This window comes from Folsomia candida, unplaced genomic scaffold, assembly GCF_002217175.1.
Source record: "Folsomia candida strain VU population unplaced genomic scaffold, ASM221717v1 Fcan01_Sc005, whole genome shotgun sequence".
Taxonomy (NCBI): Eukaryota; Metazoa; Arthropoda; class Collembola; order Entomobryomorpha; family Isotomidae; genus Folsomia; species Folsomia candida.
The window spans coordinates 3,157,828-3,176,728 of NW_019091197.1; the positions used below are offsets into that span (position 1 = coordinate 3,157,828).

The following is an 18,901-nucleotide window of genomic DNA, read 5'->3' on the forward strand; positions in this document are numbered from 1 at the left end:
GGTCTAACTAAATATGTGAATTTAATAAAATTGCATAAGTAAATTTGTAAAATCGTTTAGCTTTTTAATATCAAAATAAGTACGTGTAGTATTTTATATGTATTTTATATGCAAATACGTAGATGTTTAGTCATATGTACATATGTATGCGTATACATAAATCTCCAAGTAACTTGCTTACGTATGTTGTATATACATACTTTGATTCGAAAAATTGTAAGCTTTCAATAGCAAATATTTAGTTTGAATTGCGAAATATCTAAATTCAAGTATATGTACCTATCTATTCTGCTTATTATTCAGTATGGAATAAAAATTCAAAATTACATATAAAATACATATTTATTACTGTGTATTTATCAGTTTATAAAGATCTTGATTTAGATAATTCTTATACGTGTTTTACAAGTATTTTCGCACACAATTCAACCCTTCGTCCTTGCAGCACATCATATCAACCACACTCATACATACAGAGAACGACACAGCATGCGAAACCAACGCTGTACGAACTTCAATCAAAGATTGCAGATAATCATTTTATAATATTTTAAATTTCAACATTTTCCCATCAAGTAATCCTCAAGGTTTACGCTAAATACTTATTACCTACATACCTACATATGTAACAAGCACAATTTGGTAATTACATATGTATTTGCCACTATCACACCAAAGTAAAGCAACCGACGTATCAGGTGTATGTATTTTGCATAGAAAAAATGCACGGGATAAATATTTCCTTACAGAGCTATGCAGTGTAAGAACAAAATAATAGACAGTCTTGTATCAATATCCTAATTTTTAGTATGTATATGTCTCAGATTTAAATAAATAGATAACAATAGCTTTGATAAAATGGGATCAAGGTTACGAGCTCCAGCAGAATTTCAAACGAAGCAAGAAATCCTAATTAATTCGCATTACTACGACGTTACAAATTGGATACCTCGTCACCCAGGGGGCAAAATTATCAAATTCTACACGAAAGAAGGTGAAGATGCATCAGCAGCATTTGATCAATTTCATGGGAGATGCATCACAAAGGTGACAAAGTTCTTGAAGCAGTTACCAAAACGAGACGCAGCCATGGAAAATCGTACGTTAATGTTTTTGACAACAAATTGATATTCAATGTTTTAGATATTTAAGACAAATTATACCAGGCATACTCACGACAAGATTCATAAACTTGAAAATCTTAAACATTTTACACGTCCACAATTTCAAGATTATTAAAAACCTTGCTTTGAAAAACCCATGGAATTTTTGTTACAAAATTTTACCATTATATTTTTACTCAGCAAGATTTTTTGCTAACTATTTTGTGAATTTCGATGCGAAATAAAATGTTGTGAGTATATATACGTACACGCATACTTTTTTACTAATGAAGCACTTCACGCAGTTATTGGTTCCTTGTAAAATCCACAATTTTTTTGTAAAATACTTTTGAAAATTTGTGCAAAATAAAAAGGGTCTGATCTTAATCTGAGTTACACAAATTTGGTAGATAAGTTTCCTCAGAAATATTTGCAAGATTTTGTAAAATAAATGAATACACAAATTTATTTTTTCTCCCTAGCTACACAATTTTCCCCTGAGAACCAATCTCGCGAAGGAAACGAGGTCCTCCTTAACCAGGAATTATCCCTTCTTAAATCCACTTTTGAAGCAGAAGGTCTCTTCACTCCGTCCTACTTCCGGGTGTTCCTCCGCTTTATGGAATGCTTATTTCTTATAATTTACGGAATCTACTTGACCCATTGCACCTCCCAATTCGTAAAATGGATCGGACTATTCACCACCTCGTTTGGCATAGGGCGGTGCGGGTGGTTCGGGCATGAAGCTGGACATCGGTCACTAACCGGAAATATCAAAATAGATAAATTTCTCCACCAACTCACATTCGCGATGAGTATCGGATTATCGCCATCCTGGTGGAACAGTCAGCATAACAGACACCACGCGATGCCGCAACGTCTCAAACACGACGTCGACTTGGAAACCCTTCCACTAATCGCGTTTAACAAGAAAGTAATCAAAGATTCTAAACTGGGTGGAATTTTTAAGAATAATTTCTTTATTCGGAACCAAGCGAAATTGTTTCTCACAGTGGATACCTTTCTGGTCGTGTTTTATTGGAGATTGTAAGTATCTACTTTTGAAACGATAATATTTTCAGGAACATTTTCAAGCATATTTTTTTCAGGAACATTACCTAAAATACCATTTTGAAATTAAAAATATATATGACGGACCTAGATAGATCCTTACTGTAACAGAATGGTAGTAAATTTACATTTGTGTTTGTGTTTGAGCGTTGCACGCTTGTGAAAATGTTGACAACGAACATCTACATATGTATTCCAGGAATACATATGCTGGAAAATTTGCATACTGTTAAAATTATGTACTTTTAAAAATCTAATTTCCAGTTTTCTACATCCTCGCTATGTTATCAAGAAGCGTGCTTATGCCGACGCGGTCTTCATGTCGTTGCACCATCTCATCCTGACCTCATTTCTTGATCCGGTAAATATTTTCATCATCCACTTTCTGACCGCTATCTACCTTTTGGGGACCTTCACGCTGAACCACACCCACCTCGAAGTCACCGAGGAGGAGAAAAGTTGGGTGGAGTACGGCTTAGAGCACACCGTGGATATCACCTCCACCCCGTTAACAGATTGGTGGATGGGTTATCTCAACTTCCAGATCGAACATCATCTTTTTCCGCAGATGCCGCAGTATAATAATCACCTCATCAGAGACAGAGTGGCCGCACTGGCGAAGAAATATGACCTTCCTTATCAGACGCTTGGATTTTGGGAAGCGTGGGGTAAAGTTTTCAGAAATTTGGAAGAGGTCGGAAATCACGTAGCGAGTGGGGGCGGCTCACTAGGTATATTTTAGAATGGATAATTTTGTATGCAAAATGCGTTATGCAAAGTGACACCAGACCGATAGTTTAGGGTATCTAACTTGTATTTTTTGCGAATTAAATAAATTAGGTAATATTTATTACTGCAAACTGATGTTCAAATTTCCCCAGAATTTTTCCATGAGCGAAGGAGTAGGTAGGTTTGCATGATTGTAAATTTGCAACGCTGACAAACAAATTTTGAAAATAAATAATCAAATCTTTCCAAACGAAATTAGTTAAAAAGCCTCTAACAAGCCTACAGGATACTCAAAAAACAATTTCAACAAACCATTTAAAACTAGGTATACAATGGGGAGCAAATTAAATTGTACGGTAGAAAAACTGTTCTATCTCGCATATTGATGCAGATAAGGGCTTGAAAATTTGCAAGGTAGTACCCCAGAAAGATTGTCGTTGGATGCCATTCCTGTGTTTGAAAAATCTCAAAGAGGTCAAAGGTCACAATTTTTCGCCCATAAGCTCATTTTTCAACTCTTACAGTGATTTTTTTCCTTGGAGGCATTATTTTTTAATCGATAGCTCAACTCAATGTGCACATTTTGATATCTTGTTCAGTTCTCTGCGATTTTTTTGAAGAAAGTTATGAATTTTTGAAAAAAGTGAATTTTGAAAAGTTTAACATTGCGTTTATGGGAGAATTTGGTAAAATCCGCAAAATTCACTTTTTTCAAAAATTCATAACTTCTTCAATAAAATCGTAGAGAACTGAACAAGATATCAAAATGTTCACATTGAGTTGAGATATCGATTAAAAAATAATGCCTCCAAGGAAAAAAAATCACTGTAAGAGTTGAAAAATGAGCTTTTGGGCGAAAAATTGTGACCTTTGACCTTTTTGAGATTTTTCAAAAACAGGAACGGCATCCAACGACAATCTTTCTGGGGTACTACCTTGCAAATTTTCTAGCCCTTATCTTCATCAAAATGCGAGATAGAACAGTTTTTCTACCGTACAATTTAATTGGCTCCCCACCGTACATATGTATTATGTGCAGACGTGAATAAGGAATTTGTTAAATACTCTTATAAGTAGATACGCTATAGCTCAGTTAATTTGTAATTCAAAGATTAATGACTTTAATAAAGCAGAATAAAAATTAAATATACATATAAATGTATGTACATTTGTCTTATAAGACAAATGTGTTAAAAGAAGGATTTTCCACATCAAGACACTGGGAAAGGTTGTCTGGGTAAATAATCCATAACACAGTTAACGTGATGAAGTAGTCTACTTCAATACACACTGATATAAATACGTATGACTTGCTTGTTTCAGCAATGTCAGCGTCTCAATTTTATGTCCGATGCGGCCATGAGTGTCCAAAAACGTATAGATATTGTGTTAGGAACATTTTTCCAGTGCATTTTTCTCATTATTACTCCATAGATTGGCAACATGTATATACATACATACATATATATATTTATTTGCATTTTCTTGTTTTTTGCAATTCTCACGGTTTTTCCTATACATCAATTAGCTTTGCTTTTAATAACTAGCTCAACAACTTATCTACTTGAGGCTACCGACTCACTTGAGAACAGTATTTATTTGACTGTAAATACGTCAATACTTAAACATGACTAATTCAACAGGTATGCCTCGAGTAATGGATTGGATAATCTGTAAGTTTCCACTGATTTTTAATTTTTGTCACACGAATGTACATAGGTATGTACGTATACTTGTCAGTACTTCAGAAGACAATTTTCAAGATTTTTTAACACAGCAACAATTTATGTTGACATACATAAATGCATATATGTATATTTGTTCGTATTAAAAATAAGTAGAAATTATAGTTCTTGGGAATATATTTATATATATATTATTATCTTTATCTTATATTATTAACATTATTAAATATATTACCATTTTTGTATTCCAATTCATATAAATGTGCTTTCCGATTCTCTAAAATATCTCATTCACCCAATTCTGCAGACGAGATCAAGTTCATTTTCATGAAATCCATAATTCACCTGGTATTCGAGAAAAATTCCATTTAGATACTTAAAAATTGAGATTCAAACAGATACTCGAGAGAAATATTTATCTAAATAATCACCTCTACATATAAATATGCATACATACATGCATACACACATAAATAAACTTGAACGTATGTGTTTATTCGAATTTTATTTACAACATTTTGGAATTTGAAAAATAATTTTATATAACTAAACTTTTATGTATTTCCTCCAAAATGTAGCCTGGGTTTTCCCAAATTTTGAAACTTCTTACGTGGAATGGGACTACACCTTAAATCCGACCATGGAACCCTTCACATTCGAGCGAGACTACACAAATTTATCTTTTTCCCGAAAGTGGTGGTGGGAAAATTCGTACCTCGTCGTCCAAATTGCGGTCACATATATAATCGGGATTTTTGGCTTGGCCTGGTGGATGAAGAACCGGAAGCCATACAATCTTCGGAAAGAGTTATTTGTCTGGAATTTGTTACTGGCTGTTTTCTCAGCGGTTGGTTGGAGTCGGGTATTTTCCGAATTTTTGGATGTCATTTCCGGTCCGAATGGATTTCATAGATCAGTCTGCGTCAGGTGAAAATTGAACCATGTTATTTTATTTAAAACTTCTTAACCACTTACATTTCTCCGTTTTTTCAGGGACACGCTAAACATCTCGTCCGGATTCTGGTTGGTGGTGGCACACTGGTCTAAACTAGCAGAATTTGTGGACACCATCTTCATTGTGTTGAGAAAGAGACCACTAACATTTTTGCATGTGTATGAAATCTCTTAAAATTTAGTAACAGATTGAATAGAATTTAATCGCAAATTGTAAACAGTTATCACCATGCCGTCACGTATGTTCTTTGCGTCAGTTCTTTCGTACAGGGGGAACCCATTAACCGGTATTATGGATCTATTAACTTCCTGGTGCACACGTAAGTACCACAACAAAGTTACCAGTTTTATGGTACTCAATTTCATTATATATCTATAGATACGTAATAGATGTGTTAACATGTTTATTTTCATTCTAACAAGGGCAATGTACACTTATTTTGCACTGTCGGTGAGTTACAACTAAACTTTTATAATGAATCATTATATACGTATTGAAATGAACGCATATTAATTTTGCAGGCAATTGATTACAAACCACCGCGTCGTCTCGCAATGTGTCTTACAGCCATGCAAGTTTTTCAGTTTGCCTTTATTATGGGTGTCCATTTCTACGCAATTGGTGTAAAATGTAAGTGTCATTACTGTGAATTATTTTATGTTTGTCGTGTTATCGTATAACTTGGTCATTTTGTGTATTTCCAGTGAGTGGTCAATTATGCGCGATATCTAATGAAAGCAGTAGTGTTACACTAATGGTATCCATTTCCTACTTCGTCCTCTTCTCGCACTTCTTTTATAGAAATTATTTACGCCCTAATTTAAAATCGAATGAATTAAAGACTTAAAGGGACAACATTGATAATGCATTCCATTTTGGATCAAACTCAAAAATAAAAAAATAGAAGTTTAATGTGCAAATCCCATCTTGTGTTTAAGTTGCGTTTTATTGTAATTATGCACATATTTATATCAGTAACATAAATTCGTCTGTAAGATACCATAGATCAACAAAATCGGTGTACAGATTTTATTTGTGAATTTATTAAAGAGAAATATGCTGTAATGAATTAGTAATTCGCTATATATTTATGAAGATAATGAAGAAACCAAAATTATTCCTGAGTTTTGTCAATCATTTTTGGTTGTCTTCATATCAGCGAAACTACATAGATGTTTTTAAGCTAAAAATATGCATATAGAAGGGTTATGAATATTGCAATAATTTTTCATTAAAAATGGGTATTAATTATTGGTGCCGTTTGCAGTGTCATAAAACTGCATAAGTAGGTATGTATGTGTTCATTCTATTTGTGCGACACATTAATTACCATGATGTCGGCACCGCTCAATTTTAATTTTCTTTAGTGTATTTGATTTTGAAGCGATCGAACAGACCCATGTCTTTTGCGTGTTGGAGATTTTTTCGCAAAACGTCCCATGATTTAGGGATACATGATGGATACTCTGAGGGTAATAACCGTTCCAGTTTTTCACTCAAAAAAATGTTTTTGTTTCCACGAATCCATGACATATACACAGGAATCTCCATGTCTTCAAGACTATAAGCTTCAGCTTTATAAGTAAATGCAAACTGAATTAGTTGCATCATATCAGCGTCAAGTTTTTCATTTTGTTTCATATCTTCCACCCTTTTAACAAATTCGTCCGGGTCCAGTGCTTCCATTTTTACCCCAAATTCTCCTGCAAGTTCCTCAAAGTCCCTCTCATCACCTGAAAATTAAATTTATGGCGTGATTATAAATTTTAATGAAATTGAAGATAATCTGATGAATTATGCCTTACCCAAGTGAGGATTGAGTAGATTAAACATCTCATTCCCGGCATTCGAGTCGAAAAATACTTGAGCAGATAACTTTGAACAGAGATCGACTGGTAGTAAACTGAATGGAATATTTTGTGCCGGCATTATTCCGAGATACATGTAAGCAAAAAATCGCATCATCAGGACGCTATCGATCTGTACGTTAGCTCCAGTAGCAGAGTCTCCACCTATTTGGGGAAGTCGAAAGATTTTGCACGGAATCCCATTCTCCACGGCCTTACCCACTAATCGGTCACATATTAGCTTAGAGATGGCATAGGCCGAGTTAGGGGCAGATTCAAGAAGTCCTTCATCTACCCATTCTTCCCAAAGTCGGTCACTTGGACCTACGCGAACTTCCGTGACAATGCTAGATGAGTGGTAAACGTACTTAAGCCGCCCACTCACCGCAAACTCTAGGACATTTCTCATTCCGAATACATTTGTGACACGACTGCTTCTTGGATCATCGGTTTCTCTGTAAATCTCGTCAAAGGAAACTTTGACCGCAAGGTTGATGATTACGTGTACTTCATCTACAAGTTTCGCATGGACGAATTCATGTAACCCTAGTTTTGCCTTCCTTACATCCCCTGTTACGAATTCAATTTTTCCCATGTCGATTTCGCTGTTCAATTTCTTTTCCGACATGCATTTCAAGAATCGCTCTCGGGAGGACTGCAGTGGATTGTGCTTCAAAAGGCACACGATTTTCTTAACTGACTTTTGCTTCAACAACTCGATTAGCATATACGACCCAAGAGTTCCAGTGACACCCAGCAGTAGAACACATTCAACCTGAGAGATTGGAACAGGTGTTGATGTAAGCTGATTATCGACTTTAATAGTGATTGGTAAGTCGACATCCCGAGAAATTAATTCTTTCAATTCTTCTCTGGTAGGTGGTGGTAGTTCCTCTTTGCCAGAAATAAGCTCAACCAACCTCTCTGACAACTCAGCGACGGTTTTGCAATCCTTGACAGAATTTATTGAAATTTTCACGCGCTTGCCAAAGGAAGATTGAAGTGAGTTCTTTAATTCCACCATCAACAGCGAATCAAGTCCAAGATCTTGGAAGTTGACGTGATCACCGATTTCTTCCGTCTTGTCCATTTTGAGAGTAATTCGAAGCAGTTTTTTTATAAACTTTTTAACCACATTGATTCTTTCTTCATTATTTTGAAGTACGTCATATTCTTTCCAAAATTCATCCGAGTCGATCTCAATAAGGCTGTTAGCCTGACGTTGTTCAATCTCGGACAGAAGCCCACGTGTTGAATTTAGAACTTTCATTAAAGACCCAAGATCAGCATCGTATGCAGCAACTTGAATTTTTCGGGATCCTAGTGCATGTTCCAATGCGGCAAGGCCTTGATTTATTGTAAACGGTTTGAACGAGGGCAGTGTTAAATTTTTGGCAAGACCTACCTCGCCCCATTGCCCCCAGTTTATGCAAATTGCCGGTTGTCCTTGAGAATATCGGTAGTGTGATAAACAATCGAGGTACTGATTCGCCGCAACATAATTACTTTGGCTAATTGCTCCCAAAGTTGCTGTCATAGACGAAAATAGAACAAAGTGCTCAAGTGGGTAGTGTAGTTTGAGACTTTGTTGATGTAGGTTCCAAGCTCCGTCCACTTTTGCTTGAAATACGTTCTGATATTTTTCCCAGCTTTGTTTGTCCCATGCTCCATCATCCAGAACACCAGCTGCATGCATAATTCCCCTAATGGGAAACATTGTTGCTGCAGCATGAACAAAGAGTCTCTCTGCATCGTCTGGGTTCCCTATGTCGCATAGTTCGACAAACACGTTCACCTCCAGACCTTGTATTTCTGCAATCTTAGCTAAGGCTTCAGGCGAAGGAGAGCATCGGCCAACCAGAAGGATGTTCCTCGCCCCAGAGGATGCCATCCACTTAGCCACCTCAAGTCCTATTCCACCTAAACCTCCAGTTATAAGGTACGTAGAGCAATAATTAAATAAAGTAAAACTGTGGGTCCCCACGCCACTGTTTCCAAGCTCAGGCATTGTTAGCACAATTTTCCCGATATGTTTGACTTGCTCCATATACTCCAATGCTTCCCGAACTTCGGATGAGAAAAAACGAGTATATGGTAGTGGCTTCGGTTTAAAGTCAGTTTCTCCAAACAAGTTGGATTTTATCAATTTTAGTTGATTCTTTAACTTTTGTTCGTCAATAATGGAAACATCAACAACTCTGTAGTGTACATCTGGCCGCAAGTGCTTAACTTCATCTTTGCTCCAAATATTCATTTTACTCATTTCAATGAATCTGGCGCCACTATCACATAGCGCGAGTGTCGCTTCCTTGTATCCGGGTCCAGTTAGTGAGTTAAGTACAATTGTGACCCCGCGCCCAAGGGAATTTCTGATATCTTTTCCATAATCTGTATTTCGGGAGTTGAAAATATATTTCAACCCAAGGCTTCTTAAATAGTTACGTTTTCGATCGTTCCCCGCTGTAGCAACAATTGTACATCCTATGTATTGTGCCATTTGAATGGCCATTAATCCTACGCCACCGGAGGCAGTGTGAATTAGAACCACGTCTTCCATTTTAGGTATCGCTGCATCTAGTAAACAATTAGTTGCAGTTAATGCAGCCATTGGAAAGGTCGCAGCGTCAGCCATCGTCATTTCATCTGGGATTGGAATTATTAGATCTTCGGTTGTCACTAGATGGCTTGGCATTGCACATCCCGTTTTTCGGGCCATAGCAATTCGGTCCCCAATCTTTCTTTCGCAGGATGCTCCAACTTTGGTGACAATTCCAGCAATGTCAACACCCAAGTAATTGAATTTGTCAAATACTGGGTCTGGCTTGGTAACCATGAATATATCCAGGAAATTTAAAGCATATGCTTTCACCTCGATCTCGACTTCGTTTGGGCCAAATTGCTCAACCTTTGCCGGAGTAAAATAAAGATCAGAAATTACACGGGATTCTGGTAGAACAAGTTGAAATCTGTCAGAAGATGGGATGCTTAAACAATTTGTTTTGATCTTGTAAGGACGTAATCTTGGAGTAAAGCGTTTTCGATTCCTATATACAACCACTACATCGACATCGTTCATGCTCATCTCAGCAACTAACTCTATAGAACTTGTGGAAGCATCAACGTCGATGCACTTGCACTGAATATCTGGATTCTCATTCGTTAAAACGTTGGTCATTCCTATTAAAGGAGAGGATATTGGATTGACCTGAGAAAAATCTGTTGCTCCAGTCGACAAATTTCCTTTCGTAACCGTCAGTAATTTTAGAGGACTTTGAAGTTTTGCTAAGCGTTTGCACACACTTAGGTAGGGCTTACAGACGTCCTCGGTTGTGGCATGATCACGAAGTCCCCATAAGTAGATTACGCCAACCCATTTGGAATCATCACCAGCAGATGCAGATCCCAATATGGTTTCAATGTCGTCTCGGTTGTCCCAGGTCACCACTTGAACCTTAAAGTCCATTCCGTGTAACTTATCAATCACCTCATGGGATATTTGACATTCATCTGAGAATACAATCCAGTAATCCGACCGAGGACATGGAGGCATGCAGTCTTTTAAAGAATCTGAATTCAATTTTCCAATGAGTAAAGCGTTAGCACCGACATAGCTTTTAAGCGAAACGATATCTTCAAAGCCACATGTTTCAAGAACCTTGGTCCAATTGCTTATCGAGAGCTCACAATTCCAGGGTCGCAAAGCAACGTCGGCGAATTTCCAGAACCCACTTAGCCCCCCAAACGTTAGGTTTACTTCTCTATTTGGGTTTACCAGCTCGGTTATAAGTACAGTTCCTCCAGGTTTTAACAATTTTCGCACATTTATCAAGGCTTCTTGAATATCACGGGTTGCATGAATTACGAAGAAAGCAACAATAATGTCGTAATGTCCAGAAATTAGACCCTGGTGAAATGGATCCTCCTCCAAGTTAAAAACTCCAAATTTTGCCGGGATTCCAGTTTCTGCAAACAGCTTTTCACCTTTCTCCAAAAACCCGGGTGAAATATCCGTATAGGTATATTCAAAATGTGATGGACCAATTGTAACCATGTTGTCAATTAGATAGGAGGTAGAAGACCCAACTCCAGCACCACACTCTAAAACCCTCACCACGGCTTTGCTTCCAGCGCTAGCATATCGAGAAAGAATGCTATACTCAACATGGTTTAGGGCGGCTCTCTTTTTAAACATGAGGGATTCTTTGTAGAATAGTTCAGCTGGCCCAGGCATTTCGTGTCCTGGGTACAATAATGGTAACGCCTCAAGCTTTCCGGTGAGTATTTGTGATAAATTTTCCCAAACAGTGTCAACCCAAGGCAATGGTAATGTAGTCATGCCGCTACGAAGAATTTGAATATCTTTCAAAATTTGATGCAAAGTTGGTAGAATTTTTTTTCTGATAAATCGATTATCCTCAATCTGTATCAACCATCCATCCTTCACTAGTTCAACGAACATATATCGAAGGAACTTACGCAAATGTGGGGTTACCCCACATTTTTCACCGACATCTGATAATTCCCACACATTTGCTTCCAATCTTAATTCCACTATTGCCTTTTGAATATACAACCCTGCTAGCTTATTAATATCCGAATGAAATTGAGCTTCATCTTCCGTTAAATTGTCATATGGTTGTGACATGTTTTCATACTCCCGGAAACCGGGGATTTCTTGATTTTCTATTCGTCTTTCGTCTGGGCCAAGCCACTCCTTCCAACCAACTTCTGCCAAAGTTGGGTAAGGGTTACGATGAGAATCTATAAGCGCAAGGATATTTGGGAGAGTAGTCTCCACGTATTCAGTTCCAATCATGGAGACCATAAGTTTTCCCTTTTCATTATATAAATGGGACTCGAATAGTGCGGAAGCTGAGGAATTTCTTATGTAGACGTATCCAGAACCTTCGTAGACATTACTTGGCCCCCACCATATATAACTTTCAATTTGTATAGGCACTGCCAGTCGTTTGTGATGATTTTGATTCAAGTGGCCAAGAGCAACAAGTTGGGTTTGTAACATTGGATCAACTGCCCATGGGTGAATGATGAATCTGTCCAAATCATCAGTTGTTTCAAAGGTCCTAAACTTAAAGATGAACTCGTCGTTGGAATTATTTTTCCAACCATCCTGAACTACTCTCAGTGATGGTCCAAAGTTAAACCCATACTCCAGAAGTTCATCGTAATCGTATTTATTATTTTCAGATACCGCGTTTCCGCATCTAGCTCGAATGGTTGTAAAGTCGTGCAAGGCAGGATCAGGGGAAAATGGAATGGCCGTTGCAAGATTTGCGGAAGCATTTCGAATCCATTTACATTTTTTATCTTCCAAAATCAATTTTGTGTAGATGGTCATCTGCCGTTGTCCATCGGCAGATGTATCTACGGTTACCTGTCGATAAACGAGAATTTTTAGGATTACCCATTCTACCAATTTGACTACATACATTAATAACATGAGAAGCAAAGTTACATAATACTTGGCTAAATAATCTTACTTGAAACTCGGTAGGACACATCTCGCTTAAGCAGACTGGGGTATGGATAGCAAAATTTTGGAGACACAAAGGAGTTAAGGGTTTCGTAAATACCCCATTTTTACACTCCGCTGCACAGTATCCAGCTGTTATACACATATCCAGATATCCTGCACATGGAAACAGGATTTTATCTCCTACCCCGTGGTCTTTTAGAAATGGAATACGATTGACATTGAGACTGTTTCTGAAGATGGTTACTGCACTAGGATTATGAACAAATCCACCAAGCAGCGGGTGAAAAGGAAGAGAACCATCATCATTAATTGCAATCCAGTGGCTGGTATCTTCAAAATGGTAGCCAGGAATTTCAATCTTGACCCGATTAGAATAGCGGTGAAAATTTTTCCAATTAATTGGGATGCCATGTGTGTATAACCTCCCCAAAGACGATAACATAGTCTCCCAATCATCAGCTTTACGACGTAGCGAAGGGACTGCTGAGATTTCGGTGGATACCTGAAATATTTTTTACTAAGGTTATAAAGCCCTTGAACTGTGCGGTAAGCGAGAAAATGATTACCTCATCTAGATTAGTTAGAATCAATGCCGAGAGAACTGGATGAGGGCCAATTTCTAGGAACATGGCCAGTCCTTCTTTTTCAGCTGCTTTGCTGGCGTCCAGAAAACAAACCTTTTCTCGTGTATGTCGCCACCAGTAGTTCTTGTCGACTTCGGACAGAACTCGTCCCTCCACGCCGGATATGAATTTATACTTCTTTGCCGTTGAGAATTTGGTATTTGATAATAGTTCACAGTACTCTTGACATATTGGGTCCATAAATTTCGAGTGAAATCCATGAGAGGCGTCAAGAGCGTGCGTCTTAATACCATTGTTGTCACAAAATATCTTAAATTCGTAAATGCTGTGGCTTGCTCCTGATACGACGGTTTGGTTAGGAGAATTAACGGCAGCAATTTCCAACCAATTTTTTGTGTTGGCAAATGCTCTATTCATTTCTGTTAAAACAGTATCCATGTTGCACCCAACAACCAGCATTCCAGAGCTTGGCAGGGCTTCAATGAGCTTGGATCTGGTTACAACCATCTTGAGCGCATCCATTGGGTTCAATATTTCAGCTGCAACAGCGGCCACAAACTCACCCAGGCTGTGACCCATGACAGCCTCTGGAGTGATACCCCAGGATTCCCACAATCGAAGGAGGCAAAATTCTACGCAAAATATTGAAATTTGGCCGTACATGGTTGTGTTGAGAAGATCAGCATAATCATCGTCCCAGAGTGCCTTCCTAATTTGCACTCCATACTCCAAGCTCAAAATGGAATCACACCAATCAAAAGTCGACGCAAAGACAGCGCTTTGGTTGTAGAGTGATTTTGCCATACCAGCATACTGTGAGCCTTGACCTGTGAATAGGAAACAGAGTCTAGGTGGTGTGTTGGAGATATTCTGACCTTTTTGGATTGATTCTATGGACGACAAAAGTTCATCATTTGTTGATCCTACAATCACTTGTCGTAGAGCGAAATGTGGACGTCCAGTGTGCAATGTGTACTCCAAGTTAGACAAGGAAACATTGTTCGATGGATCAAGAAAATCTTTGTACGCTGCTACTTGTGCATTCAAAGCCGATTCTGTTTTTGCGGAAAACGTTACAATTTTATACTCCCGTGAGTCAGTTTGGGTGAAAATCCTTTCTGGAGCCAAAAGTGGAGGTTCTTCAAGAATCAAATGAGCTTGAGCTCCTGTAATCCCAAATGAGTTTATTCCAGCAACTCGTGGTCTCCCGTTTGTTTTCTTTTCCCATGGAATTGGTTCGAGAGGCAATTGTGCTGGAATGGCACCCAAGTCGATTTCTGGGCTTATTTGAGTAAAATTCAAATGTTTTGGGATGAGATTGTGCTGCATCGCGAGAACAGTTTTATGTATCCCAGTAATTCCGCAAACAGATTCGGTATGCCCCACATTTGTTTTCACAGATCCAATTATTAGTGGGTTTCGGGAAGGGGATGAGTAAGCCTTAGCGATAGCAGCAACTTCAATTGGATCTCCTATTAAAATTTAAATTTTGCATGAAATCAATGTATGAATAAGTGATTGTAAAGACCGACGCCACATCAATCTTGAATAAATACCAACCAACCTGCTTTTTTATTTGTTATAAAATCTCGCTGTGGAGAGGTTTCCCTCTGGTCAACGCAGTTCGCACTCACTTCCATTGAAAAAGTTACGGCGCAGCTTTTAGTCAAAAGTTTTTTAACGGAGCAAGTGCAAACTGAGTGGATAAGGTGGAAAGCTCCCTACAGCGAGACTTTATAAGAAATAAAAATAGAGTGCCTACCCACCTATTGGAGTTCCGGTCCCATGTGTCTCAACGAAATCGACATCGTCAGGGTGTATGCCTGCCCGGTCAAGCGCTAACTGGTTTAAACAAATAAGAAGACATGTTAGTGAAACGATAAGCACGAATGTAAATGTGCGTCATTGCTGGCAACGTCGTCATATACACATACATATTCGAATATATAAATATATGCTACATTTTGATAAATATGTAAATAATTCATGATTATATTCTAACCTGCATGGCTTTAGCTTCGACATTTACCGTGGGGGTACCCATACTCCTGCTTGTTCCCTCCTGTACCACAGCGGAACTCCGAATTACGCCCCAAATTTTATCTCCATCCGACACCGCGCTGGATAATCTCTTCAGAATTAGGACGCCAACGCCTTCTGCCCTTCCAAACCCGTCGGCACCAGCATCAAATGTCTTGCATCTCCCATTTGGTGCAAGTAAACCCTCCAACAGTCCTGGCGTAAATGGGTGGAGGAGTAAGTTAACTCCCACGGCTATTGCCACATCGCAGGCTTCATTTCGTAAATTGTCACAAGCCATATCTACCCCTGCAATCGAGGTAGAACACCCACTCTCCGTGGAGAAACTAGGTCCAATCAATTCAAAAAAGTGGGAAATTCTAGCAGTAAGTGGCCCAAGTGCATTTCCCATGTAACAACGAAGAAAGTCAGTATCATTGACTCCGACTTCTTGTATTATATCTCGATAATCGTTCCGCCACCTTTTTTGAAACGGCTGATATATATGACCATATGTGAGCTATAATTTCTTGTATTTTAATTTCTGCACATACCATCCTCCAAATACTCCAGTTAATGAATTTTTTAAAGAATTTGGATCGATTCCAGCGTCCTCTAAAGCTTCCCAAACAACTCGTAGGGATAGCCTTTGTTGTGGGTCTAATAAAGCCATATCTGCCGAATTTGTGTTAAAAAATTTGGCATCGAAAACGTCAATGGGGCACGAGAGGAAGCCAGCTTCTGTATTTCTCACGTTCTCAATGAGAATAATGGAATTTTCCTTGGTCCATCTTCCTTCTGGAACCTTGCAGATTCCTTCCAAACCCTGTTCCAATAAATTCCAAAACTCTTTAATTGAGTTCGCCCCAGGGTAACGACACGCCATTCCAACAATAGCAATCGGACAGGTGGGATCCTGTCGCGTAAATGTTGGTCTAAGGATTTGAGATATTTTTTCCTGTGGAAAATACATAAGCGATTTCATTAGTTTTTTGTCTATTTAGCAATTTGTGCTCGGTTACTGACATTTCCTTCTTCAGTAGAAATAATAGAGTTCCAAAAGTTTTTTAAATCTTGAGTTAGGACACATTTGTTTACAGTTCCCATTTCGTCAAGTTCTTCATTGGGATGACCGTTCAAAAAACAAATCATTTTAATTTCATTTCCGGGAAGCTGAGCTGGGTTTGGGCTGTGGTGAATTGTAGCAAGATAAATTATTAATTCATTTACAATTAATTTATATGTAGATTTTTTGAAGAACAATATACCCACCTTTGCATATCCAGTTCAAAACAATACTCAATCTCCTCCAGCACCGGCGACATCGATTTCTCAGGGTGACCTCCTTTTGCCACAAAAATAATACGAAGTAAAGTTAATTTCCCAAAAACTTATAATAAGAAGATAAGTACGTACTGCGTAATAAATACGTATCTACTTCATATTTTGTTACAAAAGTTGTTCATATTTTGAATTAAACTTTTACCTTGTAGATTTTCTCGCTCAACCACCTTGCGCGTAATTTTTTCCATATCAACTCCTCGCATCGATGTAGAATTCACAAGAATTCCAGCAAATTCTTCCCCAGTTCCGTTCAAGCCGCACCATTGAACGCCACTTAGCCGAAACAAATCATCGCAATTTTTTACAGGTAGGCAATTGCAATCCAGAAATACGTGTCGTCGTTGACCTCTACCCCCAATCAATTCATACATCTTGAGTTTAGCCAAGGATCGGAATTTCAAATTCTCGGTAGATCTTAAAACGTAAACTTTGTCCACCTCGTTTTGTAGAGAAAAACTAGAACATGCACGTGTACATTTATAGATAAGAACATATAATACAATTCGACATGACATTAATTTTTCAGTTAAATCAACATTAATCTCACCTCATCTCTCGCCCAACTTGGACACTAGTGATGACCATTAATGGTCTAGTGGTCAGCGTCCTTTTCAACGATCTCGCCAAGCCGATACATTTCAACGCTTCTTTGTCATTAGAAGCGTAACTCACCCACCACTCGATACCATTGTAGCCTCCCATCTCTGTGAAAAACAATTCTGAAAATGATGCTTTCAAAATTGCAAAGTTTTCAAACGTGCTGCTGTAAGTTGAAGGAAAGTAAAGCTCTGTGTATTGAAATGCAGACTTTCAGACTGTAGCGAATAATTACAAACTCAGGGTTTATATCACTTCTGAGGATGAAAATACGTTGTTTGTAGTGTAGCATTCTGTAAAAGGTTTAGGTAGCAATTAAAACAAGAAATATATAAGTATGTAAATATGGAATTAGGATGGAAGTTTTAGTAATACATAAATAATAATAGTAAAATATGATACAATGTATGCGACTTAATTTTGAGCATTAATGCTTCTTATCAGTTTTAAGAGATTGGCATAACATGCACATGTTTTCCTGAAATGATACGCGGCATGCACTAGAACACACGTAAGGTGAAACACTCCGTCTTGGTCCTTTGTAGGCAAAATTGTAAAGCAAGTATGTATTTGTACTGTGGAAGAAGAACAATTTGGAAGTACTTAAAATTGGTCAAGCATACTTTATGAGAGGGGAAAATACGTCCTGTTTATGATCAATTGTCCAGTTTGCACGCTTGCTGATTATGTACATATCCATATACATATATGTAAATATATACATTGCCCAATTAATATCCTGTATAAATTTGCTACACAAATCCAGATTTTATTAATGCTCTGATGAATTATTAATTTTATCTTGGGTAGTGGAAAAGTTGTTGCAAGGTTACAAAAAAAATAAGCTGTAGTATTTAATATTACTACTTCAAATAAAACAATTTGTATACTCCACATCCTGTGCGGGTTATGGTACTTATCTGCTTAAAGACCATGGAATTTTTGTTTATCATATTTATACGTTTCTGGCATATTTTTGTTAAATATCTATGTACATACCTATATCGTTGTTTCTTAACTGATGCAATGCACAAAGATGCCCACAAAAACATGAACATCTTAAGGCATATATATTCTTAAATATGTACATGCATATAAATACATAATTATACGTTGTTGGAAAATATCGCACTAATCCTGAGACACATAGCGTCCAAAGAGTCAGGCGAATTGAACGTGTCGACACGAAATAGCTTAATAGTATTAAGCTTTCCTGAAATCCATATTACATCCGGTATGGACAGCGGCTAATTTTAAATCAATTTCCTGAGAATCTTTTCGACAGTCTTGTCATTTTTATCCAGTAGCCTGCTTAGCAACATAATAATATTGTTTTTTCTACGAAGCATTTATTTACTTAGGATTGTATGTATTCCGTGCACGTGTCCACTGCATGGTCATTTTGAATAACAAAGTTATCGCTGGCATGTTGAATGTCAAATTTTATGATAGGGTTGTAAGTTTTAGTTG

The 18,901-nt window shown here is 37.8% G+C and overlaps 3 protein-coding genes across 3 annotated transcripts; 2 read left to right on the forward strand and 1 right to left on the reverse strand.

Annotated features, from left to right (window-relative positions):
* The first annotated feature begins 590 nt into the window (after positions 1-590).
* Positions 591-3,158, forward strand: LOC110850322 (acyl-lipid (8-3)-desaturase-like). Its single transcript, XM_022097756.2, has 3 exons — positions 591-1,099; positions 1,586-2,150; positions 2,439-3,158. The coding sequence occupies exons 1-3, from the start codon at positions 859-861 to the stop codon at positions 2,914-2,916; spliced, it is 1,284 nt and encodes a 427-aa protein (XP_021953448.1). The 5' UTR covers positions 591-858; the 3' UTR covers positions 2,917-3,158.
* A 931-nt stretch (positions 3,159-4,089) lies between these two features.
* On the forward strand, positions 4,090-6,463 carry LOC110849691 (putative fatty acid elongation protein 3). The gene is made up of 7 exons (XM_022097125.2): positions 4,090-4,576; positions 5,167-5,515; positions 5,582-5,701; positions 5,764-5,862; positions 5,966-5,993; positions 6,065-6,173; positions 6,248-6,463. Exons 1-7 carry the CDS (start codon positions 4,531-4,533, stop codon positions 6,388-6,390), a joined length of 894 nt encoding a protein of 297 aa, XP_021952817.1. The 5' UTR covers positions 4,090-4,530; the 3' UTR covers positions 6,391-6,463.
* Positions 6,464-6,470: 7 nt separating this feature from the next.
* LOC110850323 (mycocerosic acid synthase-like polyketide synthase) lies at positions 6,471-17,796 on the reverse strand. Its single transcript, XM_035851770.1, has 11 exons — positions 17,382-17,796; positions 16,977-17,290; positions 16,763-16,835; positions 16,517-16,679; positions 16,045-16,448; positions 15,474-15,972; positions 15,238-15,313; positions 13,454-14,943; positions 12,892-13,389; positions 7,349-12,785; positions 6,471-7,276 (listed from the first exon to the last, which is right to left on the reverse strand). The coding sequence occupies exons 1-11, from the start codon at positions 17,534-17,536 to the stop codon at positions 6,897-6,899; spliced, it is 9,489 nt and encodes a 3,162-aa protein (XP_035707663.1). The 5' UTR covers positions 17,537-17,796; the 3' UTR covers positions 6,471-6,896.
* Positions 17,797-18,901: the final 1,105 nt, after the last annotated feature.

Coding starts and splice junctions, on each gene's coding strand:
- LOC110849691 (XM_022097125.2), top strand. CDS start 4,531: ATGACTAATTCAACAGGTATGCCTCGAGTAATGGATTGGATAATCT. Junction 5,516..5,581: donor CATAGATCAGTCTGCGTCAG/GTGAAAATTGAA, acceptor CCGTTTTTTCAG/GGACACGCTAAACATCTCGT. Junction 5,702..5,763: donor CCACTAACATTTTTGCATGT/GTATGAAATCTC, acceptor AATTGTAAACAG/TTATCACCATGCCGTCACGT.
- LOC110850322 (XM_022097756.2), top strand. CDS start 859: ATGGGATCAAGGTTACGAGCTCCAGCAGAATTTCAAACGAAGCAAGAA. Junction 1,100..1,585: donor AGACGCAGCCATGGAAAATC/GTACGTTAATGT, acceptor TTTTCTCCCTAG/CTACACAATTTTCCCCTGAG. Junction 2,151..2,438: donor GTCGTGTTTTATTGGAGATT/GTAAGTATCTAC, acceptor TCTAATTTCCAG/TTTTCTACATCCTCGCTATG.
- LOC110850323 (XM_035851770.1), bottom strand. CDS start 17,536: ATGGGAGGCTACAATGGTATCGAGTGGTGGGTGAGTTACGCTTCTAAT. Junction 16,680..16,762: donor TTTGAACTGGATATGCAAAG/GTGGGTATATTG, acceptor AATTCACCACAG/CCCAAACCCAGCTCAGCTTC. Junction 12,786..12,891: donor TGTGTCCTACCGAGTTTCAA/GTAAGATTATTT, acceptor GTTTATCGACAG/GTAACCGTAGATACATCTGC.